Source organism: Podarcis gaigeae, assembly GCF_964106915.1.
Source record: "Podarcis gaigeae genome assembly, chromosome: 8".
NCBI lineage: Eukaryota > Metazoa > Chordata > Lepidosauria > Squamata > Lacertidae > Podarcis > Podarcis gaigeae.
Window position 1 is genome coordinate 1456261 of NC_139684.1, and position 21736 is coordinate 1477996.

The window sequence follows — 21736 nt, forward strand, 5'->3', positions numbered from 1 at the left end:
TATTTCCTACATTTCATTTCTCTCTGACCTCCCCAACCATGTGTGTGTGTGTTAGTAACACAAGATAATGCTTACTGTATGCAAAGCACAAAGCTTACGCCACAATGCATTTGTTAGTCTTTAAGGAGTTGTTTTTGTTGCAAGTGACTATCCCTCTGGAATTTTCGATTTTCTGCTGATTTACAAATATGCAAAAATAGCCTCTAGGAGGCATGCAGAGACACCAGGAGCAGCAGCATTTGAAGGATCTCCAGCTAACTAACAAAACAAAACAAAAAAAACCTTGCCACTCTCTCTTCTACAGTGGTACCTCTGGTTACGTACTTAATTTGTTCCGGAGGTCTGTTCTTAACCTGAAACTGTTCTTAACCTGAAGCACCACTTTGGCTAATGGGGCCTCCCACTGCCGCCGCGCCGCCGCTGCACAATTTCTGTTCTCATCCTGAAGCAAAGTTCTTAACCCAAGGTACTATTTCTGGGTTAGCGGAGTCTGTAACCTGAAGCGTATGTAACCCGAGGTACCACTGTATTTCCTTTCCCAAGACAAGCTCTCCCCCCTGCTTCTCCTTCAAGAGACTGACTTCTGATCCCACCCGCATGCAGCCCCCATCATCAGGTGAGAACAGCCAAACTTTGCATCCGCTGGGAAACCTGGAGCTACTGCACCAGCCTTCAAGAAGTCTTTCTCAGGGCACTGGGAGAATGGTTGCACCCTGGGTGCAGCTTGGCCTGGCAACCGTGGGTGCCAATGGGCCAAAATTTGTGGTTGCCTGCCCCTTCATGGGTAATTTTGTGGGTGCTCAGGCACCCAGGACCCCAGCGGCTTCTTCATTCCTTGAAAACAATGACACAAGCTTGAAAAATCCCAGTTCTCTCTATTGCCTCAGATTGTTCCAGCGCCCAGTCACTTAGCTGCCTTGAATACAGTAAAGCCAATGGTCTTCACTCCAACTCCTTGGAAGCCTGAACCCCTCTTCCTTTGTCCTTAGCCGAACTCTGGCTGCATACAGATCATACGATTTAAGCACGCGCACACCCCGGAAAAGGAATCCTGGGAAATGCAGTCTGCTAAAAGTGCTGGGAATTGTCGCTTTGCAGGGGCCAAACGACAGTGCCCAGGATTCTTGGGTGCCTTAAATGTGCTTTGATTACGTGGCCTGTACGAAGCGCCTGTTGTGCTGCTGGCATTTGCCCTGACCAGTGTTTTTCCTCGTCTGCTCTTTTTCATCCGCACTGGCACCCGGAGAAGACAGGAGCTGTTGTCTCCCGCATCAGAAAGGAGCCCTCCGGGGAAAGCGCACCAGACGCGCCATGCTTCTGTCCCTGATTTAGGCCAGTGCACGAGCGCAATCTTGCTCCTGTCCCAAATCCCGGCCGCCGCTTGCTGTCGGAGACGGATTGGGCGGGGGGGGGGGGGTCAGGCCAGCAGTCTTCCTGCTTCCTAGCGCATGAGCAATACTCCGAGAAAGAGGTTTCGTGGCCGCTGCAGCAACTGCGCGCCCCGCACCCGCTTGAGCCGCCTCACTGCAGCGCTTTGCTGCTTCTGCTGGAGCCCACGAAATTACCTGGATGCAGTCCCACTTCAGCGCACACAAAAACGCAGCTGCCTGCACAGATGGACAAGATCCTGTCCCGTTTCTCTAGCTGCTGCCCCCCCCGCCCCCAACTCTGCCTGTGCCCTCCTGAACACTCTTTTCCCTTCTGCCCGCCCGCCCCACACACACCGTTGTTTTTGCTCCTCACTTTAGCTTGTGTTACGTTTCCGTAATAAAGACGAGAACTGCAGAGCTTCCAGGTCCCAGATTTAAAACACACGGCCCCATGGAGACTGCATGGATATTTATGGATCTCGCTCTCTGCGTTTTGGCTACTCATCATTTTATTTTATTTATTTTTGCCAGCCTCCAAAATAGTATAGTGCAGCTGGAGGACGCTGTAACCTAATTATACGATGCAAAACGAAACCCCAAAAAACAAGAACTGCTATGGACGCGCGCGCCCCGCCCCCAGGAGCCTTCCTTTGGCTCTCAAATCGGTGTGCTGCAGTTTGCAAGAAGGAAGGCTCCACTCAGCAGCCGCTTATCGGGACAGGGCTGTGTAGCAGCGGCAACAGCCGGCACCAACCTGGTGCCCTCCAAACCAATTCATGGTTTCTTTTAAGCTGATAAATTGATTCGTTAAATCTAAACAAGATCGCTCGGGGGACAAACCCTCAACAGGAGTGCACTGAAGTCATGCAAGATGTTGCGCTTTACCTGTACATGATCTCAGACATCCTCCCAACAACCCTGTAAGGTAGACTGATTATTATTGATCCTGTTGCAGCTGCTCTCCCGCGTTTCGCAGCCACACCAGGAGCTGCCGGGGAATGAACTGGGAACCCTTTTCATTCAAAGCAGATAGGAAGCCAGGCCAGTGGCCCATCTAGCTGAGATCTAGCAATCCCCAGGGTTCCAAGCAAGGATATTCCCAGATGCTGGTCCTGCAGTAAAAGCAGGTGCTCTCACACTGAGCTGAGGCCCTTCCCCCAACTTGCCTGCTCTTTCTCAGGGCAGGTGACCTGGCTAGGGAGGGAATGCAGCCCCTATTCCAATGGTCACATGGAGGCACATTGCAAGCCATGCATGTACACACAGTAAGACCCTTACTCTATATCTACACTGCCCACCTGGCCCAATACACACACCATCATGACTGCAGGCATTTTTCTTGCAAAAGTACGCAGTGCTAGCAGCCCTCACAGCCATTTCACTTCTAGAAGAAGCACCGCCTGTTCAGCCTGTGAGTCGCTCTGTCGAGACTGCCAGCTGAGAGGAAGGGAGAAAGGAGGTAACATCTAGTAGACTCCTGCAGGCCCACAGGGTGGGCCGCAGCGCAGGAGCTGAGCTGCATTGCTGCTCTGCAGGCTGTTAAATTATTCAGGTGTTCCTGCACGAAGGCTGCATGAAAGAAGGTGACTGAGCTGGTTTCAGGAAACTTCATTTGGCAGTCAGTTCCTCCTGCCCAAGTAGGCAATTGCCCTCCTTTGGCAGGGGCTGAAGCAGTGGCTGCCAACCTTTTGGGGGCCTGCAAGCACATTTTGCAAACTGCAGAAACTGTCATAGGCACACACCCCACAGCCTATTCCATGGGTTGTGGGAGAATGCTTCTTTCAAACCTAATTTGGGCAGGGGGGGCACCACGATGGCAACTCTGGGTGTAAAAGGTTCCTTCTGTACTCCAGAAGTCTCATGGAGCAAGCTGGCTCAGCCTTCGCACAATCTGAAAGGAAGGTCCCGGGTTCAGTCCCTGGCATCTCCATGTAGAACTGGAAAGAGCTGTGCCCTGAAACCCAGGAGAGACACCTCCAACAGGTGTAGGCAATGCTGAGCCCAGATGGGTCAGTGGTCTGACCTCTGTTCCCTTTTGAGGCTGAAACAGAAATGCAGCTGGCTCAACACCTCTCTACAGTATCTTTCTCAGCATGAGAATCACACTCCTTTCTGAGCTGCCTTCTGGGAGCCAGGTGCTCATGTGGACAGACCAGTAGCTGAAAATATTTTCCTTTACCAGCTGTTGTTGGACTATAACTCCCATCATCCCTAGCTAGCAGGACCAGGGGTCAGGGATGAGGGGAGCTGTACTCCTGCAACTGCTGGGGACCCCAGTTTCAGAAACAGTGTTTGGACAGTAGGCTAGTTTCTACACACACTCGCATGCCCCTGTAGCCCACCCCCCAGGTGAACAAGAGGGGGGTTCCACCCGGGAGGGTGCAAAGCAGGGCGGGCAAGGGATGTGGCTCAAGTGGGTGAGTCACCAGGGGAGAGTCCTGAGAGCCAGATAGAGAGCGCTGGAAGGCCACATTAGACACCTCACTTCTGTCCTAAACAAATGGAGTCTCACAAAGAGGGGAGACACAGAGGCGCTAGTGCTGCCCTGGGGGGAAGGGCACTGAGTCCCCCTGGCTCTCACTTCGGGAGGGGCACTTGAGTCCACAGACGTGTTAACAGCCCACCTGTCCTTTGATGTGATTACTTATCATTCACATTGCATGATCAGTGTGCATGGCCCCTTATATATATAGGGAAGAATGGTATTTTAAAGATTCTGTGCCTCTCTTCAGTTTGAAAATCTCCTAGGGTAGTTACTAAGGGGTGTAAATAGAATAAAATGTAAGCATATAAATACTGTATTGGCCTGAATATAAGCGTCACTTTCCCCCCAAATTCTGACCGTGAAAAGTTAAAACGTGGCTCATATTCATGATTTATTGATGAAAAGGCAGTTGATTAATCAAGGTGAGGTTTTATCTGAAGCATTTATATCCTGCCTCTTTCTCCCCTTGCTCAGCACATCTCAACATCCAGTTCCTCCCTGACAACCTCAAAGTCCAAAAACAGTTACTAAAATCAGCACCTTCAAGAACATTTAAGAAAATGTTGTTACCCAAACCTAAATGTGACTGCCTTTCTGAGATACTGCAGGACATGTGAGCTAACTCATAATTTAATAAAGAAAGACGTTTTGCTGTCTTCTACAGCAACATGAAAGAACAAAAACAAAACAGAAACTATAAACAAGTGCTGACTTAACTCACAGTTCCATTGATTAAAACTGGCCTCAGCGAGCCAGTCAACCAAAGTTTCAAGTTGATGACTCTATCACTTAATGTCTGCACTCCTACATAAAACGCATTAGGACTGTGAAGCACAGATGCTTCCAGTGTGGACCAGCCATGCTAATCTAATGAAAACAGTCAAAGGTTAACCAAGAGTACCGGGGGGGGGGGGGACTTTAAAAGCTTCACCTGAAGCTGTTCCTGAAAGCTCAGGACAATGGACAGACCCTACAGCCTCAAATAGGGGCCCCTAAAAGGTATCTTTATTACTTATTTCACTTATGAATCAGTTCTTAATGAAGCACCTTGAAGCACTTTCAGTTATAAAAACAGTTTAAAAATGGTATTCATGTATAAAAATAAAAGGATAACATACCTAAAATCAATCACATCTATGAAAACAATTTCACACAAGGCTGCTGTACACAAATCCCCACAAATCCTAAGAGTGAAGACTCATATTGCTGAGTGCTCGAGGCACATGAAAAAGAATTCTTCTGATACCCAGAAAGCTAACATGCCAGAGTCAAGTCCCTGACAGACTCATTTTTTAAGTTCAATGATTGTTTTGTGTGAGAAAGTGGATGAGCACTCAGGTTTGTGAACTCCATCCATGCATTGTGAAGTGAACCAGCCCAAATACAGAAAAAATGAGCCCAGTGAACTCAGCCAAAGATTTCTGTACTTGGCCATGATTTCAACAAATAAGAAAAGCTACTCTTCTTAGACAAGAAGGCCACTTTAAATATCTTCTCATTCCTTATTACAACCACAGACCAGAAACAAAGCAGTTTCAAGAGGTGTGCCCTAACTTTGGAGCCACACTGGTGAAAAGTGGCCCTGGCAGATTACTCAGTGGAAACTTTGGCTGATTAACCTACCAATGGAACCCTGCAGCCTTACTTGAAAGTAAATCATATTTGGTTTTATTGGAACTTGTTTCCACACAATCCATTCAGGTTCAGGATGCATCTAATCATAGGATCGTAGAGCTGGAGGGGATCCCAAGGCTCATCTAGTCCAACCCCCTGCAATACAGAGAGCTCAGCTAAACCATCCATGAAAGATGGCCATCCAATCTCTGCTCAAAAACCTCCAAGGAAGGAGAGTCCACAACCTCCCGAGGAGTCCATCCTAATGTTGAACAGCTCTCACCAACAGAAAGTTCTTGATCATGTTTAGTCAGAATCTCCTTTCTTGTAACTTGAAGTCCTGGGTTTGAGTCCTGCCCTCCAGAGCGGGAGAAAACAAGCTTGCTTCATCTTCCATGTGGCAGCCCTTGAGGTATTTGAAGAGGGCTCTCATATCTCCTCTCAGTCTTCTCTTTCCCAGGCTAAACATACCCAGCTCCTTCAACCATTCCTCATCATCTTGGTTGCCCTCCTCTGCACACCTTCCAGCTTGTCAACATCCTTCTTAAATTGTGTTGCCCAGAACTGGACACAGTAGTATTCCAGGTGTGGTCTGACTAAGGATTATTACTTCTCTTGGTCTGGACACTAGACTTCTGTGGATACAACCTAGAATAGCATTAGCTTCCCCCCCTTGCTGCATCACACTGTGACTCATGTTAAGCTCTATTAGATCATTGTCATGTGTACTACTCACAATCCAGGCACACCCCATATTAAATTTGTGCATCTGGTTCTTCCTGCCTAAGTGCAGAGCCTTACATTTGTCCCTAATGAAATTCCTTTTGTTAGCTTGCACCCAGTTCTCCAGTCTGTTAAAGTCATTCTGAATTCTGATTCCGTCTTCTGCGGCATTAGCTACCCCTCCCAGTTTGGTGTCATCTGCAAATTTAATGAGCATCCCCTCAATTCTTTCATCCAAGTCATTTATAATGTTGAACAGCAACGGGCCCAAGACAGAACCCCGCACACCCCACTTGTCACTTTTTTCCAGGATGCCAAGGAACCATTAATGAGTACTCTTTGGGTTCAGCCAGTCAACCAGCTACAAATCCACCTAACAGTTACCTTGTTCAACCCACACTTACTAGCTTCCTCCCAAGAATATCGTGGGGGACTTGTCAAAAGCCTTACTGAGATCAAGATACACTATGTCCACAGCATTCCCCTGATCCACCGAGCTTGTAACTCCATCAAAAAAGGAAATGAGATTCGTCTGACATGACATTTTTGAGAAACCCATGCTAGGACTTAGTAATTACAGCATCCTTTTCTAAGTGCTCACAGGCCAACTGCTGAACTATCTGTTCTAGGATCTTTTCTGGTATCAACGGCAGGCTCACCAGTCAGTAGTTTCCTGGGTCGTCTCCCTCCACCCCCCTTTTTGAAGATGGGGACAACATTTGCCCACCTCCAGTCTGTAGGGACCTCACCGGTTCTGCAAGAATTCTCAAAGATCAAAGACTCTGAGATTACACCTGCAAGCTCCTTTATTACCCTTGGATGCAGCTTATCATGCCCTGGAGATCTGAATTCATTTTAAGTAAGTAGATGTTCCCTTTTCCTATCTTGGGCTGCAGCTCCCTCCTTATATCACCAGGTTGAGCATTGCTTTCCTTATGGGTGAAGGCAGAGGCAAAGTAAGTGTTGAGTAATTCCGCCTTTTCTCTGTCACCCAATAGCATCTCTTCATCTTCTCCATGCAGAGGACCTAAAAGGTAAAGGTACCCCTGCCCGTACGGGCCAGTCTTGACAGACTCTAGGGTTGTGCGCTCATCTCACTCTAGAGGCCGGGAGCCAGCACTGTCCGCAGACACTTCCGGGTCACGTGGCCAGCGTGATGAAGCTGCTCTGGCGAACCGGCACCAGAGCAGCACACGGAACACCGTTTACCTTCCTGCTAGAAAGCGGTACCTATTTATCTACTTGCACTTAATTGTGCTTTCGAACTGCTAGGTGGGCAGGAGCTGGGACCGAACGATGGGAGCTCACCCCGCCGCGGGGATTCGAACTGCCGACCATGCAATCGGCAAGTCCTAGGCGCTGAGGTTTTACCCACAGCGCCACCCGCGTCCCTGCAGAGGACCTACCACTTGCTTATTCTTCGAGTATTTTAACATCTCCATTCAGAGCACATTCAGTGTGTCTGCAAAAGTCACAAGACAGTATCATATTTTAATGCTGGGCTATAGATAAGGTTCTTATCTCTTCATGAATTCTAGTCTGAAACTAACCTATGACCGACTGTTGGCAGAAGCTCGTTTTGGGCCACCTCTGTGTCCACAGAGGCACAGACACAGCTGCACTGGATGCTGGATGCAGACCGGAATCCATCTTTGTCATACCATCTTCAATGGGCCTCATCTCAAACATACAGCACCTCAGCTAAACACCACCTTTGGCTCAGTGTGCAACCAAGTCATGTGACCTATGCACGACACAGGGGTGATCTATGGTGCAATCACAACTTTGCTGCTTGCACACAGATGCCACCCAGACAGAACTTTAATACCTGCCAAGTTTTGCTTTGGGGCCTGTTGGCAGACCAGAGAGATTCAAAACCAACATCTGGGTAGGTGGGTGGGGGGTGAATTCTAACTAATCAGTTATTGCCATTTGTGTGCATATGCATCTTACCACAGTGTACACATATGCACTAAGGCAGCATACAATCCCTGGATGTATCTGTGGTGCAGAATATGTGTGCACACTGTAAACTACACAAAAAACTTCTTCCTGAGCCTCTGCTCCTTAGGCAGCATGGATGTGTCTGGGGTGAGGGGTCCCATTCATAGCACAGGCAACCAAGCCAACTCAAAGTGGAAGTCAAGCCTCTCTTGATACTTTAGAAAGACTCAGTGGCCAATCTACTTCAGTGTTGTCTGCATTGACTGGCAGCAACTCTCTCCATAGTTTTTGGCAGAGAATCTCTCGCAGGCCTACCTGGCAATGCCGGAGACTGATCCTGGTGCCTACAGCTTGCATGGCAGATGTTCCACCGCCCTTCCCCTAATTCTTCCCCCTAGGCTGCCTCTCAAGCAGCCCAGCTGAGGGCGTGTGTGCAGGTTACATCTTCCGCAGCACACTGAGTCTCCTGAAAGGCAAGGAAACATTTCCTATTCAAAGGAAAGTCACTTTGCCTTGCTCAGAAGCATTCTGCATTAGGAATCAAAGCAGACACTCTAGCAGAGGCAGCCTTGCAACTGTCCCCTATGCACAGGCCTCATTGAAGGCTATATGTATAGTGCCATTCTCTACCCAGTCTACTCTCATTCATCTGCCACAGCTTTTTGGAAGGATGGAACCCTGGGAGGTGTAGTTCCATGTGTTTACTTGTCAGAGTGAATCTGAAAAGCAAGAGGGAGAACCCTGGGACAGTTTAACATGCAGCCGATTAAGAGTGCCATATATAAATAGCAGCACTGTTTAAGAATGGGTTTTCCTGCATCTGTTTGACTGCCAAATTAAGCATTTGGCCGACGAGTTTCCAGCACGAGTTTCTCTCCCTTTCTTTTTGCAAACTCACTTCCAGGCAATAAAGATAGATACACAAAAACTTGTTCCTAAATGACATTTGTGTCCGGGGGGAGAGAGTCTATCCCTGGAGACCCCCTCCCCTTTATCTTCTGCCCCCGACTCTCCAACTGGTCCTGAACCTGGAGGAGCATCAGGTGGGCATTGAACTTACTTAGCACAGAGCAGCACAGCAGCCCAGCAGCCAAGGCAGCCATGCAGCCACCAGGGGCAGCGCTTGCCCTCCTGCTTGAGCTGGCACAACTCCTTAAGGGGCACAGACCAGACTCCCCCTCCTCCTTCCCCAGCCTGGCTCACAGAAATGTTAAGGGTGCGGCTGCCCTTAAAGACAGCTCAGAAACTTCATCGGGTCCAAATGCAGTGGCCAAATTATTGGCCAGGGTTGCTTTTAGAACTCACGTGACCCCACTTCTCAAGCAGCTTCATCAGATGCCAGCACATTTCCAAACCCAATTTAAAGTGCTCACATTAGCATCCCAAGCCCTCGATGCCTTAGGCCCCCAGTACTTGACAGTCTCCTTCCGTACAGACCCCCACCCCGAGTATTAGGATCAACGGAGGGAGAGCTCTTGGCAGTTTCAACCCCCTCAGAAGTTTTTTTTTGGGGGGGAGGGGTGGCCCAGGAGAGGACATTCTCTGTGGAGCCCCTAAGTTGTGGAATGCCCTCCCCACAGAGGTGCATCTGGATTCTCCACAGCTTCCAGAGAATGCTGAAGCTTCATCTCTTTGCCACCTTTGCCACCCAAGATGTGTTTTTGGGACCCATCCTGTTCTTGTGAATGTGATAAATATTATAACTATTTTTAATTCTCAAATTGCTGCAATCCACCCTGGGACCTTATTGGTGAAGGGCATGTCATAAATTTAAATAAAAATAGTAATAGTAATAATAACAATACATTTCCCCTATCCTTCCCTATTCTTCTGCTATTCTCTTTGAAGAGAGCAGTTCGTACTGTCTGCTACTGGATCCATGTTCTGCAATGATGGAGTCTGGAGTCTGGAGTTTCAGGGCGAAAGAGGGGAAAGTGGGGAGCAGAATTCATCTCATGTGCCTCTACACATACACTAAACCATGGTGCCTGTGGAATCTACTAGGTTTCCCCCTCAGAATTGCAAGATCCACCAAGCAGAGCCAGGTGTAAGCCACACATGAAGAATTAGGGGAATTCTGAGCCCAGGACTTTGAGGTCTTTCCATCCAAAAACTCATCTGCCAGTAACTCCAAGCTGTCCTCCTTTCCACAGTATAATCTGCACTGCATAAGAGAGCAGGGGGTCATTTTGTTGTTGCCTTTGTTAAGCAAACTAGGAGCCAGAAACCCTTATTGATCTGCTGTCAATCTCCTGGTAGGTCCAGATTTAACTTCTGCCCACACCTGCACTAAATGCACAAAGAACCCTACTGAGCGCCCCCCCCTCAGCCCCCCCCACCTGCCCCCACACCAATGCTGCACCCACAACACACTCACATTGCCAAGAGGCAATACAGGGAGGGTCCTGATCCCCCTGGAGTGCCCACAAAGTGAAGCATCTCCATGCACACCACCAAATGCGCATGGGCAATATTTTTCACACATTCCCCTTGAATGCACATGTGCTGGGAGAGTGGGGGAGAAGGCCAATGCAGCAATGTCAGGGGGAAACACAGCCGCACCCCTGCCGCACCCCGTGCATTTAGCATGTGCATGGAGTCACGCACAAGGAGGGTTTGGGGACACAGAAACAACTTTCGCTATGCTCTTCTATTAAACAAGGCCTGTAACTATCATACCAACTTAACTTCAAAGCTTAAAAAAAGAAAAAAATGCTCCCGGTTGTGCGGCCTGGGCAGCCGGAGCTGGTCATGCAAATTACCCAGTTGCAAAAAATAAATGGAGGAGTTGGCCAGGGTTCATAAAAATGTTGCTGATTCACAAGGAAATTCTGTTCCTCCTGCATTTCCCACGACTCTTGGGACTTGTCTGGTGCCTTAATAGCTTCACTGCCATTCTTCCAAAGCCCTCGGGTGGCTCTGCCCACCAGATGCCTCACTTTAACACACAAAAGATGGGCTTCCAGCCAGGTGCGTGACCCGGCTCTTGTCAAGCTGGGGAGGGGGAAAGCGCCATGGCACCTCATGGAAATAAGAAGCGCACAGGGCAAGGGGACTTGTGCCACAGACTCAAGACTCTGGACATGCAGGAGAGAAGGTGGGTCAAGAAATACGGGTAAATTTGCAAAGCACTCGTCCCAGTTCCAGGAATGGCACAAGCAAGCAATGCAGCCACTGCATGGTGCCCTAGCCATCTCCAGATGTGTTGCACTACAACTCCAATCAGGTGGGTGCCAGGTTGGAGACGTCTGGTTTATTCTAGCTGGGTGGGAAGAGCTCTCTAAGGACTCAGGGAGCAGATCATGCCCAGCCAGGCTTCCTGTACCACAGAGGCCAAACACGGAACCTGGGACCTTCTGCATGCAAAGCACAGTCTCTATGACTATCTATCAGTTTATAAATAACCATGATAGCTCTACAGAAGCTCCTGTTTCAGAAGCAGTCTACCTTTGAATACCAGCTGTTTGGAAGGAAGCAACAGGCGAGAACTGTTTCTTTATGCTCTACTTCAGGGATTCCTAGACGCACCTTGCTGGCTAAATAGAAAGCTGGATGAGAAGGAAGAGCCTCATCTCAGAGGAGGTGCCCGTGCTCTGCAGACAGAAGGTCCCAGGCTCATCTGCAATGGCATCTCCGGGTAGGGCTGGCTGGGAGGGACCCCTGCCTGAAGCCCTGGAGGGAGGCGCCAGTCTGTGAGGACAATACGGAAGGAGATGGACCAACTGAGGCTGCTTCCTCTCTTCTATGGACCTAGGTAATTATGTTCTTATAGGTACACTTACAAGTCAGAACCCTCCTGATCATGGGAGTCAGGTGATTCCCAAGAGCCAAGCCCATATCATTACCTACTGCGTACCTATAAAGTCTCTAACATTTCCTCAGCCTGGGGAAGGCGAAGTGGGGGCCGACCTGCTGTTGCTTCAGACATTGCGGGGCTCCAGCTCCCAGAATTCCTGACCATTGGCCTGTCTAGCTGGGGCTGATGGGAGCTGGAGTTCCCCACCCTTGCACTAAGGGAATACTTGTTCTCTCTCTGCCCGTCCCCTTGCCATCTGCCTCTATGACACCTCCTCTGTGCCGGGTACTTGGCACCTCTTCATTGGCTGGCACCTGAGCCTGGGCATGACTCAGGCCTGGGCAACTAGCAAATTTTAGCCTCAACTAAGGGGGCCAAAGCAACATGAAAATTAAGGTGGAGAGAGATCAGGAAGCAGATTGCAGCTTCCATAGGAAGGGCCTGTGCCAGCCCTAGGGGCCTCCAGATATTCTTGGACTGCAACTTCCATCAGCACCAGCCAGCACGGCCAATCATCAGGGATGGTGGGAGTTGTAGTGTAGTTTGGCTCTGCTGCCTATGGCTGGAGGAAGTGGTAGCCCAACAAAGCCAGGAGGGTGTGAGAAGCCTGATTCGGCATATCTCACTGCACACATCACCAAAAGACTGCGCTTGCCTCCTTCTGCCCAACCCCCTGGAAGCCAGACTAAAATAACTCTCTCAGAAACTCTTCTGGGTTCTAATCTGCTGGGAATCATTTATTCTGTGCCAGGGGAACCAGTAGTTCCCTGTGCTGTGCTCTACTTCACCTTCAGAATGCCCTCTGACAAGGCAACCTTGTCATCCCATTTTTTTACCAGCATCACCCCTTCCAGCTGCTCATGATTTTAATAGGGCTTCTTGATAACAATGTTTTATCGCCAATGCCAGTAGCTATAAGATCTGCTCTCTCTCACAAAGCTCTCTGGAACCCATGACATGGATTTAATTCCTACAAATGGACGGGGGGGGGGTAGATTCAACATGCTGCCTCTGGTTGCATTGCAGCCCAGCTCCAGACAGTTGCTGGCCTAGTTAGGAGTCACCTGAGTGCCCAGGATTTGCAGCACATCTCAAACACCAAAGGCCACACCAATGTGGTGTAGTGGTTAAGAGCGGTAGTCTCGTAATCGGGGGAACCGGGTTCGCGTCTCCGCTCCTCCACATGCTGCTGGGTGACCTTGGGCCAGTCCCACTTCTCTGAAGTGTCTCAGCCCCACTCACCCCACAGAGTGTTTGTTATGGGGGAGGAAGGGAAAGGAGAATGTTAGCCGCTTTGAGACTCCTTAAAGGGAGTGAAAGGCGGGATATCAAACCCAAACTTTTCTTCTTCTTCTTCTTCTTCAACTCTCACAGCCACTTATTAGTGCTTAACATGCAGAAGGAAAACAGGCCTTTCCCTTCAGATCTGTTGCTGAATGAGTGGAGAACTTTCTTGGCCTGATCTTTATCTGCTGGGGGCCAACTTTGGCAGATGGACGGGACTACCACCTGTCAGTCACCAGTCATATGTCAGGACCAAGCAGCTTGTTCCAAAGGAATCGTGGACTAGCCCACCTGCCAACAGATGCATTTAGCCATTTGCAGCACACTGGTAGCCTAAACGTGGGGAAAACAGACCACCCCTCTTCCAACTTACAGAGGTTTTCATGTCTGCATATCACAGTCCCCTGGCAGCACCAAGTTCCAGGACAACCACTACAGGTTCAATTTTCTCAATGAGAAGACTGCTCTTGAGATTTATGGGATTTCTGTGTGACAGCAGTCATCTTCAAAACAGCATCAGCCCAGATCAAACAGAATATACTTGACAGTTGCAAAACTGCAGATTTCTTTTTGCCAAACCAGTGTTCAAAATTAGCCAGGTACCAGGTATATTTTGCACCTGCCTATTGGCCACTTGTGACCAAGTGAAGCTGCTTGGGCGCTGCCAAGATGGTGCCTGACATCACCACCATCTGGAAGTCCATACCTGGGAATCTTTGGGTCATAACTGTTTTCACACACTGATTCTACATCTTGTAGAATTCTATCAGTTACATTTTATCTGCACAATCAGAATGAATTTCTGGAACCAAAATGCTTTTTCTGTGCAGCCTGAGCAGAAGCATTGAACAAAGTTATAGCTAATTGTCTCAGCTTGTTTTCACTTACCCCAGCCCACTGCCCGGCTCACAGTTGTGAAGAATATCCCTATGTTATGAATGGTCTGTGTCACTATTAAGAAAAACAGGTTGGAATAGGCCAACACACACACACACACACACACACACACACAAACACAAACACAGTCCCTGGATCAAGTGTCCCTGAACTGAAAATGGATATTGGGTCTTCTGATGGAGGTAAGAACCTGCTTAGCCACAAACAAGCACAGAACCTGAAATCGGAACTCTTGCAATCGTGGGTCTCCTGGGGTTGCTTTAGGGTGTGTGGAGGACTATTAGAAACATATTGCCCTTTTTCCAGTTTCCAGAACAATCCTGTGAGAAGCAGGATTTCTCTGACATTCACACAGCTTCAGGCTGACTTGTTCCGATTCTGCAGAGAAGCCCGCAGGTCAACTGGCCCAGAAGCATGGAGAGTGCCTAGCCACCCACTTGCTCCAACAAGGATTGGAACAGAACTGGAGTCTTGGGAGCCTCTGCCTCCAGTCTGCCTCTCTGAGGCTACACCTGTTTGGGAAACTGAAGTCTCTTGAAGGCCAGCCCTCTGCCTGGAGATGGACACTTCTCCCGTGCTCTGTAGCCTCCTGCCTGGTGTGCTCCCAGGGAACACAGTAGGATGCACCTGGTTCCCCAGGGCAAGGTACTTACTGTATGAGAGTCTTGGCTCCTGGTTCACAGGGTGTTCCTGGCTGCCAGCCTCGGGTTCAGTGGCCCCCTATCCACCAGCCCAGCTCCTTAGCCAACAAGGCAGCCTCCAATCTGATGCCCTGGTCACTGCTGGACTCCAGAATCATGAAACAGATTGCAGTCAACTTACTTTGACCCACATTGATCCCACTCCCAGCAGCTTCTGGCCTTTGTCTCTTAATTATGGAGCAGGTGGAATGTTTTAAACCTCCCTTTAAAAAATATATTTGTTTATATACTGAAAGTAGTTTTGAGTTACCTTAGTTACCTTAGTAAAAAAAAAAAGAGCAATCAATATATTTAATTAATAATGAAGGCTGTGCAATTACAATGACTAGAACTGTTTTAAAATTCACTTCCAATACATGGAATACTTCCACTCACACATCAGTTTTTAATTTTTTTCAGTTGACATGTCAACATAATTATCTTCTCAGTACCGGGTTAAATAATATCTGCTTTGCCCAGATATCCTAAAGAGGCTGTATTTGATTTTTCACTGTCACCTTATGATGGCTTATACTTTGCTTTTATCATATTTTATTATTGATATTATTGTACACACTGCCCTGGAGAACAGTTTAGACATTTTAAAAATAAATAATTCCAAGCCACTGGCTTCAGCAAGTCTGATCTAGTGAAAGTCCTTAATTATGATTCACAGCCTCCTGCAGAAAAGTTGAGCCCAGAATAAAGTTTGTAACTTGAGCATGTAGCAACGAATTCACATGAACAAAAACACACACATGCACACACAAAATGACTGAAACACTGGTTGTGCGAATCAGCCTTTAATCAACAGAAGGAATGCAGCTCTTAGAAGCTACCCAATTGGTAGTCCTGGTGGTTAGAGCCAACGGTCTGTCTAACTATACTTAATATGCACTAGAAATCAGGCTTTTAGTGTTGCAGCTCCAGCCCTCTGGAATCAGCTACCAACTGAAATTAGGCAAGTACCTAGTGATCTAGAAGCCTATTGGAGACATTTGCATTTAAGAGGGCTTTCCCTGAAGTGTGACCAGTCATTTTAGGGAATAATTATTGAAATGGGTTTACTGCCTTTAGTTCACTGCATTTTGAATCTTTTTTATTTTATCTCATTTTATTGTACACCAATTTGGTAACTTTCAGTTGTGAAACAGTTTACATATCTGCAATTAAATAAAATAAAATAACCATTGCCTACTCCAACCAGCGACTGACCAGCTGTTTATGTGAAGCTCACACGCAGTAGCCTCTTGGTAATTCTTTCACCCAGCAAATGGTAGAGTGCATCTGACCATGGAAGCTCTATTTAGATACCATGGCTAAAATCAGCTACTCTAGACCAGCCCTCCTATATGTCATTTAAATTTCTCTTCTGTTCATCAATTTACTTAGGTGAGTTCTAAAACAATGGAAGAGTCTTTCCCACCACATCTGCTTTGTGCTTTCTCTACACTATTCCCAATCTGTTAATGAAAAATTGTGGTCTTTCTTAACTGTTCTTTTTCTACACCTACATCAACTGTATGTATGGAACACTGCCCAGCAGAGAAGTGGATGCTGTGCTTCCTTCCTCTTAAGACTCATAGAACGAAATGGAAAAGAAGGAATAGTGTAACAGTGATTGGGAAATTAGTCACTGGAACTCATAGCAACAAAACAGAAGCAAAGACGAGAGCTTCAAAGAACCCAGAAGCTGGCAGGAGTCAAATAAGCTTTGCTATGGCCCTCCAAAACCCTGCCTCCGTACCAAGGCCTTGTTTGTCAATAGACATAAGCAAGGAACGTGCTCCAACCCAAAATGAGGTGGTGGCCTCAGGTAAGTGGTTGGGTGTCATGAAATGGCAGCAAGATTTTAGAAATTTATATTAGCTATATGAAATAGTAATATGGTGATGGTGATACTGTTGAGAGGCACTTGTAGGATGTTCTGCCTCAAGTTGCTAAAGCAGCCTGACCCGCCTTAAGACCCAGGCGCCTTGATCTGGTTGGTGGGGAGAAACAAGCTGCAGTTCTGCCTCAGGCAGCAAATTTCCTGGGCAAACCCTGACATGGAGCCTAGGAAGCCGCCTCAATCCTCAGGGAGAGCATTGATCCACTGAGCCCAGGACTGCCGACACTGACCGGTTTTCAGGCAGGGCACCTTCCGAGCCCCACCTGGAGATTCCACGGATGAAACCTGGGGCTTCTGCAGGCAGCGCAGGGGCTCAGCACTTGCTGAGCTATGGCCTTTCCTATGTGTGGTGCCCAAGAATGGAGATCAGGATGTAGATCTTCTTTCCCATGTTTTCATATTCTATTTTGCATTAAAGACCAATTTGCGTGTCTGGTGCAAGTCCAAAGACTCAAGCCAGCCAAGTCAGCGTGTTGCATAGGCTGCTAATACTGAATATAACATAACATGAATATATGGCAAGAGGATATAAATGGACATTCATGTTCCTATATTATGTATGATTTATAACCTAAAAAATTAAACCTGAAAACTGACTAACGTGCTCCAACCCAAAATGGCGCAAAAATGAAGAAAAGAGTACATTTGTTTCCGCTACATTAACCCTCTGAATAAACTAACCAAGCTAATCTGCAGCATCCAAAAGGGCTTTCTGTGTGCACCTGTGTGTGTGCCTGCCTTTGGCAAACCTGTTTTAGGGGATTGCTTTTGATCTTGACCAAATTTTTGTTCTGGGTTTTTGTACCTCCAGGCAGGATGGGTTTTATTAATTTAGTGCTGGCTTTTATTATTTATTTCAAAATGTAAGATTGCATTGGATTTAATCACATATGCTTGCTTCAGGATGACTTTTTGCCCCTAAAAGTGACATTAAAATATTTTAAATAAAATAAAGAGAGGAGCAGGCTGAATAAAGGAGCCCAGACTGAGAAAATATACTCCCTACCCTTTACTGACATGATGAACTATTTAACCAAGATGTTTCACATTTTCTCAGGCAGCATCTAATTGCTGGAGGAAGTCTATAAGGCAATATTGCAGAGGATGGATGAAATGGTTTTTATCCTCAAAACATGCATGGACACATGGATGCAAACACACATATCACCTGATTTCTCACTACTTGGCTATTTGCCACTGACTGTGTGAACAGACTCCTTTAAAAGCACACATGAGATGGTAATGAAAGTTCTGTGGGTGGTCTTTGACTGCGACGAACCATTCTTTTTGCAAAAAGGCTGCTTGATGCTGCAGGCCTCGGATGTTAAGCATGAATGAAAGAACTGGGTGAAATGAGGTTCCAGGCCCTCTAGACTCCAAAACGTGGGACCTAGTGAAGCAAAAAAAACCAACTGTAACCATGTATGCTCCATGCAAAGACCTCCAGGCATCTCTCTTCTGGGTTCAGCGTGATGCTTGCATGTGGGCTTACATTTCAGTTGGACATGCATAAATTGGTCATTGCCTGTACAACTACAAAACTGCTGCTAGCATATAGGGTTTGTTTTATTCCTAGCCTGTTTGCCCACACACACACATTAGCCATTTGCAATGTATCACCAGGTAGAAAGAGGCTGATTTCTTTGCCATTAAAAAAAAAAGTCTGTTTGCCTGTATAAGTTTATGACTCCCCATAGGTGACCAGGAGACTGTGTATATAGAAACTTGCTATAATACAGCTTGTTCACACAAATTATCTTCATAGACTTCTGATGCATATAAACACTGAATTCAAAGCCCTGTCTTCATCCAGAGTATTTCATTCTTAAAGTAACTTTGATAGATTCCTGCTATGATCAAAATGAGATAGCTGTGTTGACCCACGATGCCCAAAATCAGTGTGATTTAAAATACTTTTAATAAGAATCAACCAGTATTCACACTGTGGGATGCAAGCTTCGGATTACAAAAAATTCATCCTCTTCCTGGATGATCTCAAAAAGAGAGGGAGGCGGGAATGAATGTTTCCCAGCAAGGATAAGACCATCTTAAGACTGAAACAAACTTCAGGCAAAGATTGTATCCTCCTTTTCCCCACATCCACTCTCTTCAGGCTGAGGAACAATTCTGTGCAACTCAAAAGCTAGCGGACATCCCTAGCAGGGACATTTCTGCAAGAGCCAGGCTAAGGCATCAGCTGGAAATTCAAATGGCATCAGCCTCACATACTAATTAGCATGGATCATAATCTACCCGGAAACTGAAAGGAACAGGAGCAGCTCCTGTTCATTTATATATAAACCTGCGTGGCACAGAGCTGGACCTTTGGTCCATCTAACTTAGATTGTCTAGACCCCTACAATGGCTGCTGGCATCAGCTTTCCAGAATCTCAAGGCCTCTCCCTACCTGGAGACACCAGTGAATGGATGCATCTGGGACCTTCTGTGTGTAGAGCAAATGCTCAGCCATTGAGCTACGGCCCCTCCCAATGACACCTGCACATGGAAACGGGGGGGGGGAGGGGGGTATTCTAATAACAACACCTAAAATCCATTGCCCCAGGCGGCCACCTCATCTCACCTCTGAATACTGCATTATGAACATCAGCTGGCCCTTTAAAGGGGGCGGAACTATCATTTCACTTCCCCTCCAAAAGAAGGGAATTCAATCTCCTTAAGCTGAAACGGGAAGAACAGCTTCCTACAAAGGGAAAGGAAAAGAAATGCAGTCTCAGGTTTAATCATGAGATACCTGGCATTTGGAGCCCCCAGCAAAAAAGCCCTCCCCGCCCCTATTGCCATATAATTAGGAGTAAGTAAGTTTGTGAATGAGAAACACATAAAGCTATCTATTAGCCAATAGTAGTTCAATGGAGCTTCAGTGCACAGAGGAAGTATACCATTGAAGACCAGATGCCAAGGGGGGGTTTAAGCTGCCTGATTCATGCTGCAGGAGAAGGGCTGGAGCTCAGAGGCAGAAGGTCCCAGGGTCAATCCCTAGCGGACATTTCCAGGTATTGTTGGGAAACCCTGAAGAGCTGCTGCCAGTCTGTGTCGGAAATACTGAGCTAGATGGACCAATGGTCTGGTGCCGTCTCAGGCGACTTTCGGGCGGCCACTGAAAGAACAACAGGCGAGCAGGTCTTGCCTTGCATCCTTATCCCCACGCAAAGAGGCAGCCAGCAGAACACCGCCCCGTGCCCAGGCGAACAAAGGACTCCAGGCAAACCTGTGGACCTCCAGACCTTGGGGGACTTCAGCTCCCATCAGCCCCAGTCAGCCCAGCCAATGGTCAGCATGATGGGAAGTGGAGTCCGACACCATTTGGAGAGGCACTAGTCTCGCCAGTTCCCACCCCTGGAGTCCTTCAAAACAGCAGCGTCTGGAAATATACGAACCGGCAGAAAAGGGCAAGAGGAGAAGCACAACATCCAGCACGGGCAAAATGGACCAAAGCCAGGAGGAGTCCAGAACCTGCCAAAGGAACTACCGGGAATGGTCCCCAAGCTGCTTTATGGCTCCTGGGACCTGCTTCTCCCCTCAGCCCCCGCCAGCTGGAGGGCACCAAGCTGGGGAAGGCTGGACTAGTCCGTCTGCAGCCTCCCAAGTCGGGCTTCAGGGTCCCTGGAAAGGGAAGCAGGAGCCCCCAGGAGCTGCAGGCCCCGCGCTTGGCGGGAGATGGGGACTTCTAAGCTGTGGGTATCTTCGCCCCCTGGACGCCAGACTAGAGGCAAGAGAAGGCTAGATGTTCGGACAGGCGGATGGAGGGCGGAGAGGTCCCCACCACCGCAGCCCCTCTTCTACCCTAGCCAGGACCTTCCCGGGGCTCCACTGTCTGGCGCGCCTGGAAACTCCAGCGCGGCCAGGGAGAGGCGGCGGATCAAAAGCCAGTGCGCGCTCGGCGACGCCTGATCCCAAAGCCGGAAAACACCGCCACGCCAAAGAAACTTGCCCGGGAGAAGCTACTCCCCACGGGCCCATCTCCAGAGCGCAGACCCATCCGCGCCCCCGGGATCTGCAGGAGGGGGTTCCACCTGCCCCAGCCCTCCCCTCGCCGCCGCCGCCCCGCGCGCGCCCGGGCCCTGCGCACCTTTTTCTTGCGGTCCCGCGAGCGGTTCCTGCGCTTGCGGTTGGACTCCTCCTTCTCCTTCTGCTCCTGCAAGGCCTGCGCCTCGATGTCTTTGATCTTCTTGAGCTGCTTGGCCGCCTGCGCCATGGCGAGCAGCCGCCGCACCGGCCCCGCACGCGGCCCCGGACCAGGACCAGGACGGCCCCAGACGACGCCGACGCAGCAGCGGCCACTGCAGTCCCGCCGCCCCGCGCCCGAGCAGCTGCGCCGCGGCCGCGCGGGAGGGGAAGCGGCGCCGCGGCCGGAGGAGAGACTGCTGCTGCTGCGGCAGGAGGCGGGCGCGGCGCGCCGGGAGCTCGGGAGGCGAGGGGCAAGGCGGCCCGGGCGCGGAGGATGGCGCGCAGCGGGGCGCGTGGGCTGGGCGCGCTCCGGCCGCTGGGCTTCAGTGCGCGCTTCCCGGCGGCCCGCCCGGCGAGCTGGCCCCGGGCATGCCGGGTCCGGCGAGGTGGCGGCTCCGACGGGCCACCTGCGCAGGCGAAGCGAGGCGGGCTGCGGGCAGGTAGGGCGCCTCCGCCTCCGCCGCTGCAGTGGGGGGGGGGGGGTTGCTGCCGCCGCTGCCGCTGCTGCTGCTGCTGCCGATGCCGATGCCGCTGCGGTGGCGCGTCTGCCCAGCTCAGATGCTCCCCGCGCGGCCACTAACCGCTCAACAGCGGCGGGAGGGGGCGGCGGGATGGGATCTGAATCGATGCAGATGCGGCTCTGCCTGGGCTAAGCAGGGGACGTCTCCTGCCCACCACCACCTGCCCATCCTCTCTCTGTGCTCGCCGCAGGGGGAAGAGGAGGAGGGCACCCCTCGGCTGCCCGCCCCCTAAGCATCTCTTTTCAATGAATGGGCTCAACTCTGGAACATCGTGAAGAAAAGAGAGGGTGCAGAGTTAAGTTTCCTTCCACTGGCAGGTTGCGGGTCAGAGGGCCCCTGAGCA

General features: G+C 49.2%; 1 protein-coding gene across 16 annotated transcripts in view; it reads right to left on the reverse strand.

Annotated features, from left to right (window-relative positions):
- Nucleotides 1-20933, reverse strand: part of ANK1 (ankyrin 1) — a 180818-nt gene extending 159885 nt beyond the window's left edge. For all 16 annotated transcript variants that reach the window (XR_014567554.1, XR_014567555.1, XM_083753138.1 and 13 more), the window contains exon 1: nt 20775-20933. Coding sequence is in view for 14 of the 16 variants with exons in the window: in XM_083753138.1 (XP_083609264.1) it covers nt 20775-20900 (126 nt within the window). In the remaining 2 variants the exon portion in view is untranslated. The remainder of the gene's footprint in view (nt 1-20774) is intronic.
- Nucleotides 20934-21736: the final 803 nt, after the last annotated feature.